This window comes from Aedes albopictus, chromosome 1 (assembly GCF_035046485.1).
Source record: "Aedes albopictus strain Foshan chromosome 1, AalbF5, whole genome shotgun sequence".
Taxonomy (NCBI): Eukaryota; Metazoa; Arthropoda; class Insecta; order Diptera; family Culicidae; genus Aedes; species Aedes albopictus.
The window spans coordinates 103,582,438-103,595,203 of NC_085136.1; the positions used below are offsets into that span (position 1 = coordinate 103,582,438).

Consider the following 12,766-nt stretch of genomic DNA (forward strand, 5'->3'; position numbering starts at 1 on the left):
CGTCTTCCTCCGTGTTCTTCGCGACATCCACGTTTAGTCTAGCCATAGCTTCGAGTAAGGCCCAACCTCTCGCGTTAGTCAAGCGGCTATTCCACTCAATCGCCCAGGCGTTGAAGTCTCCACCGATGACCACGGGACTCAATCCCACCATTGCGCTTGTTAACGATTCCAGTCATAGAGCTTACAGTTAGATAAAACATAGATGTATAAGCCTTTGTGAGTATAAACTTTGTTTGTAATATAACGAGACGTCACAAGTTATGCATTATGGTTTGAGTTCAAGAAAGCTTTTAAGGGTCGTTCAATATTTCCAAACCCCTTTCATCCTTCACTCTTGCACATGTGAAAAACTTCCTTCTCTGGTTCTTTCCCGAAAGCCAACCATATCCCTAATCTTAAGTACACTAACTGCTCTGAACACAATCCAATTCCATCTAGGTTATGGAGATGCCTAAATAGATTTTATCCAAAAGGATTTTACTCTCGGGGTCCCGGGGATTCCTTAGGGCATCCAAGGGAATTACAAAGACGTTTTGAAGGATGATTTTCAGGGGGTTTCAGGAGGGCTCCGGAAAGGTTTCCGGGAGATTCAAAAGGAATTAACAGGACTTTCAAGAAAGTTTCACGGATTTTCAGAGAGGTTTCAAGGCTTTTCAACCTTCTGAAACATACTGGAACACCCCTGAATTCTCTTGAAAATCCCTGTAACGCCCATGAAACCCTCTGAAATCCGCTGAAACACTCTGAAATGTCCCTGAAACCCCAAGGAACGCCCCTGACACACTCTGGAATTCCCTTCGAACGCTCTGGGAAGCCTGTGAAACCCCTTGAAAACACCTGTAACGACCCTGGAACCCCTTGTAGCTCACTGGAACATCCCAGGAACAGCATTACTTTCCAAACCCCCCTGGAACCGTATGAAACGCTCATAAAACCCTTAAAGTCGCATTGAGCCCTCTCGAACACCTCTGGAATTTCGCTGGAATGTCTCTGGAATCCCCTGACACACCCCTGTTGTGCCCCAGCTTGATTGATTTAAGGAACAAAACTAGCAGTCTTGCTCACAGTTAAGGTTATGCCAGTGTTCAACAATTGGATCATAGATGCAGAATGAAAGTTTGATAAAGGAAAATAATGTATCTTTTAAATTGAAAAGTATTTTTGAAGAAGCCTCCCAGCTCTTGTAATACTATAGTATGACTTTGATATTTGTGAATTTAAGAATTGTGCAGTTTTTTTTTACATTTTTAGTGTCATAATTGGTTCAAATGATAGCGTTACTCAAACTATTGGTTGCGTCCCACCAGAGTAGTGATCAGAGCTAGTATTTGATGAATTAGGTTTCTACCAAAAGAATGAAGATTTTTGCAATGTTTTAGGTTTGATTTATTCAAGGGAATTCTTAAGGTTCTCCATATTTGTAGCTTAGAAGTTTACGTAGAAATTTCTTTTTTTTTTTCTCTAAAGAAATGTGTCAGAATTGATGAGTTTGTCTCACAATCTTGCCAAAGAGTTTTAAATATTTCAAGACCGCCCGTTCAAAAACTGATGTTTCAGGCAGCTTAGCTCAAACTTATCCTCATTTCAGAATTAGAACTTTGGTTTTGGAACTTACGTATATTCGGCCGTTTTGTTCTCTTTGTCATTTGGGGTTTTTAAAAATCTATCGGCTATTTTGGCATATTTTGAGGATAAAACTTTATCTACAGAAAAAAAATAATAAAAAATCGAAAGGCAATTTTTTTTGGAAAATTGAAATTATATGACTTCTAACATAGATTCGCGATGAATATAAGTCTCATAGGCGAGATGGCCAGCTGGGACGGTGGTTACACTCCATTATTCCTAATGTTTCTTTGCGAGCGTGGTGGCATGGTTTGGATGTAAGTCGAAATTTCATTCGCGTAATGTCAAGGCTTATGTCCAACCATTACTCGCCAGACGCGCATTTACACAGGATTAACCTCGCGTTGAGCAATGTTTGTACTAAGTGCGGTTCCGGTTATGATGACATCGACCACGTAGTTTGGCAATGCTCGTATAATGACGCCTCCAGAGCACTACTTTTAGATACCCTTGAGGCCCGAGGTAGACAACCCTTTGTTCTTGTGAGAGATGTGTTGGGCCCTCGCGATGTCACTTATATGATATGCATTTACGACTTTCTTCGTTTGTCTTGTATAAAGGCTTAATTCTCTTGTTTTTTCTCCCCCAGTTTTTTTTCTCTATTTTCGTCTTTGTGTTGTTCCTGGCCATCCGGCAGGAATATGGTGCTGAATCACTATGAGGACAACGAACATGCCATTACGTTATACCTTCCGGATGAGCTTCAGAGAACCCTTACCCCCAGTCCTTACCACGCCCATCCTCAAAGCATCTGTGACCCACTCGAGCTGCCACGAGTATCCTGGCTCCGTCCCGTACTAACTACACTCCCGTTCAAAAGTTTGGGGTCACCCCTCAAAAACATGTCATTTTTTTAGGCCCATATCTCCGCCAATTTGCGTCCGATTTCAAAACCCTAGGTTTCATACAAAAGATAATAAGTCAAAGAAACTAAACATGAATTAAAAGAAACTTTTTCAAAAAATTTTGTATGTAAACTTAACCCGAAGTTGCCAAATTTTCTAAAAAATGAATATAAACTTACGGCAGTGTCGCTGGAAGTTAGGTCGACCAAATTTTAAGATGAGAGCGGTAATATGACCCATTTTCTATTAGCTTTCAACTGCTTTTTCCAGAACTTAGCTAAAAAATCTAGAAAAAAGTTATTAAGTAAATTAATCCTTGATGTCATCGACCAAAAGTTTGGTGTCAAAAGTTTGAGATCACTTTTTGGGGCCAAAAGTTTGAGGTCACTTTCGTAAAACATGGATAAGTGATTTGTTGATATCTTTGTCATCTTTTATTCAATTTTAATTCTTCTTGGCTTATTTGAAACAAAATGAATGATACTTACTGCATAGACATAGAACCACACATATTTGTTGAAATTTACATACTAAAACTTAACGTAAAGTTGCCTCATTTTTTAAAGCGTGGTAAAATGTGCTAACTTTACATAACATTTTTATATACAAAAATCGTTAAATACGTTAAGTTGAAGACATCAAACGTAAATTTAGTTAATTATCTTTGAAATGAGCCAAAAATAATTAAAATTGAACTATAGATGACGAAGATATCACCAAATCACTTTTCCATGTTTTACGAAAGTGACCCCAAACTTTTGGCCGATACATCATATTGAGGGATGACCCCAAACTTTTGGTCGATGACATCAAGGATTAATTTACTTACTAACTTTTTTCTAGATTTTTTAGCTAAGTTCTGTAAAAAGCAGTTGAAAGCTAATAGAAAATGGGTCATATTACCGCTCTCATCTTGAAATTTGGTCGACCCAACTTCCAGCGACACTGCCGTAAGTTTATATTCATTTTTTAGAAAATTTGGCAACTTTGGGTTAAGTTTACATACAATTTTTTTTGAAAAAGTTTCTTTTAATTCATGTTTAGTTTCTTTGACTTATTATCTTTTGTATGAAACCTAGGGTTTTGAAATCGGACGCATATTGGCGGAGATATGGGCCTAAAAAATTACATGTTTTTGAGGGGTGACCCCAAACTTTTGAACGGGAGTGTATGTTGTATAAGAATTATATTTGTACATAAAATACAAAAAAATAGTTTTGGCTCCGCAAAGCGTTAAACGCGATTGAGCCCCAAATAAATGAACTAGATAAAAAAAAGAATATAAGTCTTTTTAAGTAGAACATTAGATATTTTTCATACGCCCTTATCAAAAGATAGGAGAAGAAAAATAGTTATGTGATGCAAAAGTTAATGATTCCCATTTAATTAGAAAAAATGTCGAGTCAAAATGGGATTTGTTTCGTGTTTCGGGCTGGAAATGCTCAATAATAAGAACTGAAGATTTTGTATTCAGTGTGTTAAAAGTTAATCTCAGTTGCACTTATTCTCGGGTACTTTTTTGTATTAACCCTACTTCTTGCGCTAGTCTAACAACTAGTAATTTGAAATTATAATTCATTTAAACGGAGAAACATAAAAAAATAACAACCACGTGTTTGACTCAGCATTTATCCCACTGTGACAATTCCTTTGTTGATGCCCGGAAGCCCCTCATCAAGCCACCGCGCGCCCAGCAGACCACACACACCACACACCGTCAGCCAGCAGATGCGAAAATAATGACCCAACTGCAATAGCCGGGCGGGCGGCCATATATTTCCATTTTACTACGAATGCTCATTTTTCTTTTTATGATTACATTACACATTTTCCATCCTCATGATGGCTGCAGATGCTGAAGCTGCAAACTGCACAGTGCAAAATGTAGAACGAGAAGAGGCGGAGGGGGAGCATTTGCATTTGCACTTCATTGCTGCGCGCACACATTTTTAAATGACGCACATAAAAATCAGCAACCAGACGCTAAGTGACCTTGTAGCCAGCGGTTCTAACTTTATGTTGTTGTGTTTCCGTTTGCAGATGTGGCCAGGAAACTCGTGTCATTCCGCGAATACTGCAGCTCCGGTCCCACTGGATGAAGTCGGAGAAGGAATCGGTCCGGCTGGTGGAGGCCGGAATTACCAAGGAGGTGCTCAATGGGGCGATCGCACAGTTCTGCTTGGAGATCATCGCCAAGCATGGGGATCCGGCGCCTCGGTTGTGCAACAAGGATCCACTGACGCTCAAGATGGGCACGTACGTGATCGAGCTGTTCCCGGAGGTAAGAAGTAACCATTACACTACATTGCCTAGATATATTTATTTGCTCAACAGCACATTTAAGATTAGATATAATCTACAACAGTACGCCACAATACTCGATTTTTGGCAGCAGTTCACCGAGGCCAATGTTGTGCCAACCGGATCAGTAGCGAACACAAACTTTTCAGGGTTGTTGTCCGGCGTTCTTGTGACATGCCCAACGCACCGTATCATTTCGGCTTTGGCCACCATCTGGATGCTGGGTTCGGCGTAGAGCGCAGTGAGCTGGTGGTTCATCACGCCACACACCGTTCTACTGCACACCGCCGTAGATCATCCGTAGCATGCGTCGAAACTTCCTCGAAAACTCCGAGTGCTTGCTGGTCCTCCTCGAGCATAGTCCATGTCCATAGAGGACCACCGGTCTCATAAGCGTTGTGACTAGCGTGGCTTTGGATTTTTTTTTTGACTGCAGTTTGCTTCTGGTGCCTGTAGTAGGCATGACTTCCACTGATGATACGCCTTCGTATTCGACGTCTAACATTCTTTATTCTTTATTCTTTATTTGTATATTATGCCCAACTGACCATGTCTAGGTCTTATTGAACTACTTATATCTAAATTACATTTAAAAAACATAATAACAAAAGGTCTACAAAAACTTATCAATCATCTACGCGGTAAACAGTTCAAAATAATCACTAGGGTAGGTAATCAAAATTTGAACCAAATTGCGGCTTTCTGAAGCAGTGCATATTTTAAGTGATTTTTTCTCCCACATGGAAATAATTTACTACAACGAAATCGTATGTACATGAAAGCCATGGGTATAAGCTTTCTGTTAAATGGTAAAAAGTTTGTATTTGCACCGAATTTCATTGAACTATTTGATTTTTCATCAACAATTATTTTAATCTTAATTTGAACCATCGTAATCATAATTTGAACCAATTTTAATCTTAATTTGAACTACTGGCGGCAGCAGCTCGAGCAACTCACAAAACAGCCAATTCCATGCTAAACAATGAAAAATCACATGAATCTGCTAATTCTCATACCTATTTTTCATTAGGCAGTGGAATCTAAACTCAGAATGTTCGAAATTCTTTAGGAAATTTAGATTACAAATGGTTCAACTTAAGATAACATTCTCCAAGTAAGAATCACTTGAATTTGATAATTTCATGACAAATAATGCGGAATATTATACGGTTGGTCGATTCTACGATAAATAAGCTTTCATTTGACGTGTTCACATATTGCGTTTGATACAATGCATGAGCTGTACGAGTGCACCAAAAATGTGCTTTCTCTTGGGGGAAATTGGTGAAATCACAGTGATTTTTCAATTGCCTGTTTTCCATGACAAAAACGCTTTTTTCAATGTTTTTAAAGTCCATGTTATCAGGTTACATTACGGAAAGCTGTTTAACATCTTTTTCGGGACAATATTTGCCTGAAAAGTACGTCGTTTTAATGAATTTTTAAATGGTTCAAATTAAGATTACAATTTGACTAGTTCAAAGTTTGATTTCTTACCCTAATAGCTTTACAACGATGTACAATAGCAGCATACTAAACATATACAATAAAACCATCATTCAATCTTAAACTTAAATATTCAATTAATCATCTACAATACAATCACTATTTGATCACAACATATTACATCATAAAGAAAAAAGCAACAAACATATACGCTACGCCGATGTAAGCAAACAATATCTTCATTAGCATGGTTTCCAAGTATCATTTGAACGGCTTACAAATTCACGAAATTTTATTCCTTTCGGCCAAGTACATTAATTCAGTGCTAACGATTTTAACTTTGTATTCAAAACGATTTTGAATGAAATGTAATCAACCGTGTTAGTGCATTTTCCTTTCGGAACAAGCTTCACTACATCTTTACAAGACAATATTGGTGCATCTAGAAGCGTGATACCATCACACTAATATCTTCTTCAGTAGCGTTTCTATCAATGTTCGTCAAATACAGAGAAAACTCTTCACTATTAGTTTCAATTTGTTTTGATGTGCAGCCAGTCATATTACTTCCTTCATGAAGTTTAGGCGAAGAAACGGGCGTCGAATGTTGGTACGGCATAATTGGATCCTGTCTCCGAATCACCTCTGCAAGCGTTTGGACGACCTCAGCAACAGTACTCTTTAACTCATTAATTTCATATTCCAACGGACGAGACACCTCAGTGTTGGTAGTGGCATCAGCATTAGTTCGCTCTCGATATCTGCAGAATAGCACCATACACGAATCGCAAATCCAAACAATATTGTTCGAAAAGGCACACAATTGATCTTCAGTCACGCCAACACAGTCTGCGTGAAACGATTTGGCGCACTTTCCTTCGCACACTGTGTAGAGGTCGGTATCTATATTGATGCCAAGAGTGCATTTCTCGCAATTCTTCATTTCCCCGCCGAAGACTGATGGGTATTTATTGCACTAAATTGTCGGGTGAAAAATACAGTTTACCGGGAAATCTTAACACGGCGTAGTGAAACAGGCAATGTTGCTCAAATACAATTCACTTTCACAATTTTTGCGTTATATTATCACAAGAAAAATACGTTTCAAAGACCGAGCGAAAATCAACGACGGCGATACGATAGCGTTTTTAATTGAATTGTTGTCAGACCAGTAGAGATCCAATGTAAAGTAAATTCCACTGTTACCTCGAAGCTAACCTTGTCTTCATTGCATTATGTAGTTTCTAGTCGAATCCTGTCGTGTTTAGTTGCGCCTGCCAGCTAACACTTTGCTGTTCCGCCTATTCCATTCAGGTTTTTTTTTTCTCCTGAAGAGTCGGGTACACTTCTTTCGCTTCTATTTGTATCGCTCCTCATTCTGTCGGGTCCCATGCTGCAGCATTACCACCCGCGCTGAATTCTTCTCCTACAAAACCTCCGTCGTGCACTCATTGTCAAACCATTCGACTCCGTTTCACGTACCGTAGTACACTCGGCTGGTATCAGGTATCAGAAGGCCGGCTCCAGAGGCACGTTATCCTCCATTTGGGACATTTGTGCCATCGCCATACATATGAGCCTATTTCATCATTTACCTGAGGGAGAATGGGACAAGGGATGGGAATTGGGAAAGGGAAGGGTGATGAAATAGGAAGGAGTGCCCTAGAAGAGGGAATGACCGCATAAGCGCAACGAGAGCTCATAGCCCATACCAGAACGGGGTTAATCAGTGCCCTGAAAAGGACACTGTAAAACGCATAAGCGTAAAGAGAGCCTATAGCTCATTGGAGGTAGCTTGCGACGTCATGCGACTTTCAATATGACATAGAAAGGCACGTCATCAAAAGCATCATCAATATTCAAGAAATCACCCAAGCAAAAACTATGTTCGAGCGAGTGCTTTCTTGAAAACGTATACAACATTGTGTAAAGCCTGGAACACATAGCGTCCGTTCCGTCGAGGTTTGCGTTTTTTTGACAGTTTTCCCATGGGAAATGTGTCAAATTACTGTCACGCACACGCAAACGTATGCATTGTGTGGGGCACTTAAAGAGTCACTGTGGACATCCCAAATTGGGAGACATGTGTGTTCACATGAACAGGCATGTTAGCCAGACGAACATCACAGATGCGATAATCGACAATGCGTTTCAAGCATTTCAGAAAGAACGAGGTAACCAGATAAATCTGGAACTTATTCCTTCTTTTTACAACGCACGCACCCTTTCGGGATAAAACTACAGAGTAATTTCACGCCATGAAAATACCCAATAGAAAACTACAAGAGTTCAAAACATGTTTGAAAAATTCAAATCCCTCTGGAGAAAAATAGGACAAAGCCCTATTCGCTCCAGGAGATTTGAAGTAAGCAGAGTTTTTAGTGCTCACTAAATCGATTCTATAGCTACAATCTTCGGGGTAGAAGCTAAAGATTCGTAGCTATACAAAAGACTGGTTTATCCGAAGATATTTAGAACTTGAACAGGTCCGAGTTCCATTCAGGAATATCTCTTGCGGTCCGCACAGACCGCAGAGGACAAGCTTCTTTCAAAGCAATAGCTATGATATACCACAATGAAGGGCGTTGTAATAACAAAACCGCAATGGAAGCGAGTTATCCATAAAATGAGATCGCAACCATTTATTACAGGTGCCCTAGTTTGTTGAGCAGGGACACCTGAATATGCAAAGTTTGCGAAGGAACACTCAAAAGTGCAAAGAAGGTCAAATGGAGATTCCTCATCTGACACATGTCAATAAGTCAACTCATGACAAATTCTGCTCATGCAGAGTTGCGTTAGGTGCAATTCCATGTTAAGTTAACCATGAACAGTACTGCCTAAGTATTCAATCAAACTGAAACATCTCAAATCAATGTTGGAGCTACTTCAGATGATATAATGATCGTAGCAATACTGCCAAATATCAGCAAAAAGATGCTGAAAACAAGAGCTTGCTTGAAGGCATCCATAAGGAAAGGTTGAAACATACTGTAAAAGTTATTCTAAAATATAGCATGCTCGAGGCACGACACTTCATCTATAATAAAAAAAAAACAAAGCTGAAGTAGATCCACTTGGGCTACACACGTTTTTTTACGCTGAAAATTGATCTGAGCTTTCCCTGCCATAGCCACTACCCAAACTAGACAGGACTACACTCTTCACAATCACAGCACAGAAAGGAAACATCAACGACGAACCAAATCGGTGTCAGTTGAAAAACGCCAATGGCGAAAACGCATTAAGCGAACCCATATAGGTAGTAATGTAAGCTAATTAACAACATTTGAATAACCCCGCTCTTATTTAGCCTCAAATTTGAGACTTAAGAAGGGCAACTGATTATCTCGGAGAAACGCAAGGTCCACTGTGCCATTGCTCCGGTTAGCGCAGTAAGGGCGTAATACTGTGGAGGACGCCCTAATTCTCCACAGGCTCCGTTTGTGGTTAGGTTTTTATTAGATCCCCTTAAACCATTCATTCCTTGGCACGGTAAGCATAAAGCCGCATAACACCATGAATTAGGGGTCACCTGTTTAGTGGGCTCTTACCACTGGATCAGGCGGTCCGTAGTGTTATTCTTAGCCAATTGAGACAACCGCTACCGACACTAGACAGCTATCTAGGCTGATCGGGAAAAGAAGTTACCATTGATGGTTAACTTCTAAACGAGCCCGAACAGCCCTGAAAACCATTCGACTCCGTTTCACGTACCGTAGTACACTCGGCTGTGTTGTTGATGACTGCTTCGAGTGTACTGTAGCAGTCTCCAGAAAGCCGGACGGAGCTTGCAGCCGTCCTCAAGCACCAGTTTGAGATGGATGCACAAAGTGCATCGATTCGTATACGAAAACGCCCGGCAGGCACGCAGATCGCGCCACGATCAAGCTCCAAGTATTTAGGTTGGGCAGCAGGGATTACCGTTCCGGGGGCCTGAAGAACTGCCCCGCCTGAGAGTCGCCGGCGTAGTGGCCGGCTAAGAATAGGGCTAATAACCCCAATTCAAGGTGTCAAGCGACCCGTGCTGAGGAACGAGTGATCGAGAAGGTGAAAAAGATGCTCGATCGTTAACGGAGTCTGTGGGGTACCTGGGCACCCCCACAGTATTTCGTCCCTTACCGCGTTGATGAAGGGCTCTGGCGTGGTGGACCTTCTTTCCCGTGCTACTCGTGGGATCTAAGAATGAGCTTTAACAAAAACTATCAAAAATCAAGTGGTCGAAGTAGTGGTGAGGCTAACCCCTGCACGAGAAGTGTAGTATCAGTATCAGACAGAAAAACTTCAATCGTTCGCGGATGCTGTCGCGTCTTCAGGCCAGAGCGGTCTCGCGATTGAGAAATCGGCCACGAGTGATCGGAGTGGACAGCGAATCGTCGGTTGTGCAGCCGTCCAAGAGCTAGGCTCGTGAAATCAGATCCCGTCCGCCAAAGGCGCGCCGGCATATGCTCCGACCCGAGCAGGAATGAATAACTGCCACATAACTGCAGCATGCCAAAGTCAGGTCTCATACCAAGACAAGGTATTGGTCGGTTGTCCAGGTATTGAAAATAACTTATTTTGGTATTTTGTAGGTATTCATACAATACCTCATCCAGTTATTGGTTTGGTGTTGAGGACTGCTTGAGGTATTATTGAATTATGGAAAAATCGCTATTTGTAGGGAAATATCGCTGATTATTATTTAGGTATTGCCATACCTGATATCATTATTCACGCATTATGCACAGAATACACACCAGTTATTATTTTAGGTATTTTACCTCTTATGCAGGGCTACTTAATACCTCATTCAGGTTGTAGGTATTCGGTTTTTCATACCTGAGTTAGTTATTCTTTAGCTATTTTCTCCTGCTCGGGGAGGCCACACGAAACGTGGCTGACTGGAGGATCAATTCATCCAGAACTAAGGAAATGGGGCAGCACGGACGTAGAGGCATGGGAGATTGGGACCCCGAAAACCGATGGCAGAGTAAGGAGGCTCCAAATACCAGCATTGTTCTTTCGATCAGTAGAGAAGAAAAACGGACTGAATTTCGATAGCACTTTACTTCAGCGATGCTTCAAAACTAAAAAAAAACAGATTATAATAATTAGTTTAGTATATAATATAGGTTAGGTCAATTATCGTACTTTTCAGTGATTCCTTTTATTTCAAGTACAAATTATAACCGATCAAAGAACTTTGCTTGTTTTAACTGCAAGATAAATGCGAATTTAGTAACACAATTGAGGAAAATGAAAATCAAAACTCACAATATTTTAGCCAATAACTTCAAGAAATACACTTTAGTTAGATGAATTCAGTCAATAATGTAGCGTGGCATATACTTATAGAAATGGTTTGACGTTTTGTCTTGTCACGTATATCTAGGCTTGCCAAACTGACAAGCGCTGACGTTATGCGACCAGGGTGGCCATCTCGACGGACTTGCTGTCCACAAGCATGCAAAAAGGCGAAAGCAGTCAATCAGCTATGAACAACACCAGTTACAAGGAGTTCAGCCCTCGAGAAACACTCAAGAAGGAAGCAACGAAGTCACAAGCCCTTAAAAAAATAGGAATTTACACGTGACGTAAACCATCAACGTATGTAAACATTTCATGACTGAATGGCAAATTTGACTCAATTTTACATCCATCATGTAAGTTCGCGTTGGTTGTACAAGATGTCAACAAACCTATCTGACCAGATAGGTAGAAACAGTTTTACATTTATCGTTTGTCTCACAACTCGGTGGTACAGCCGAGAGGTATAGTACGTGCCTCTCAATCAGCGGACCAGAGTTCGAATCCAGTTCATTATTTTACTTACATATATTAAAACATATGTATATATCTCTCGCTTCGGCTCTAGCGATTGCTAGCTTGACTTTATTTGTGATAGAAGACGTCAATTTGTGTCAAACGTGCCGCTTCTTTTATATGCATCCAAGTGAACTTAAATTTACATGATTTTTTCTAAGAGTGTAGTCACAACAGCAAAAATCGATCAGGTCCAGAGAGTTACGTAATCCTGTAAATCTGTCAAATAAAGGTCTTTTTGGCACCTCGTAGTGTTCGGGCGTTTGCATGGCATATCATCCCGGGTTTTACCCAAAAGCAACGCGACCGTGGGCGCGGATATTCCAAGGCAACATGGAATTGTGAACCCTTTTCCTGGACCCATGCAAATCGAGGGCGAGTAAATGCGCTCTTTCCCGAACTAACTACTCATGCTATGAACTTGACTTTGGTCAGCGACTACGCCACAAGGCACGAAAACAGGCAGTACAAGGAATCAAACCACCGATGATGTCCTAGCCTTAAGTAATTTAGCCAAATCGTATTCCTCTATGTTATTGGATATTTGTAAGATTTCCCTAGTTATAGTTGCAACTAGAGATAATCTGTTTGAATGTTTCGCTGTGGGACAGCTAGCATAGAGATTGTGTGGTATATGTCTGACAATGATCATCTCTCAGTGTCTACAGAGTCTTGTCCCTCAATATGTTAACGGACAATTGATAACGCACGCACATTGCCCACCCGGGGTAACGCCTACG

The 12,766-nt window shown here is 40.7% G+C and overlaps 1 protein-coding gene across 1 annotated transcript in view; it reads left to right on the forward strand.

Annotated features, from left to right (window-relative positions):
- The window catches only part of LOC109409456 (protein-tyrosine sulfotransferase), a 170,575-nt gene that overhangs the window by 142,536 nt on the left and 15,273 nt on the right, over positions 1-12,766 (forward strand). The window contains exon 4 of the mRNA XM_029855542.2: positions 4,512-4,752. Coding sequence (XP_029711402.2) covers positions 4,512-4,752 — 241 coding nt within the window. The remainder of the gene's footprint in view (positions 1-4,511; positions 4,753-12,766) is intronic.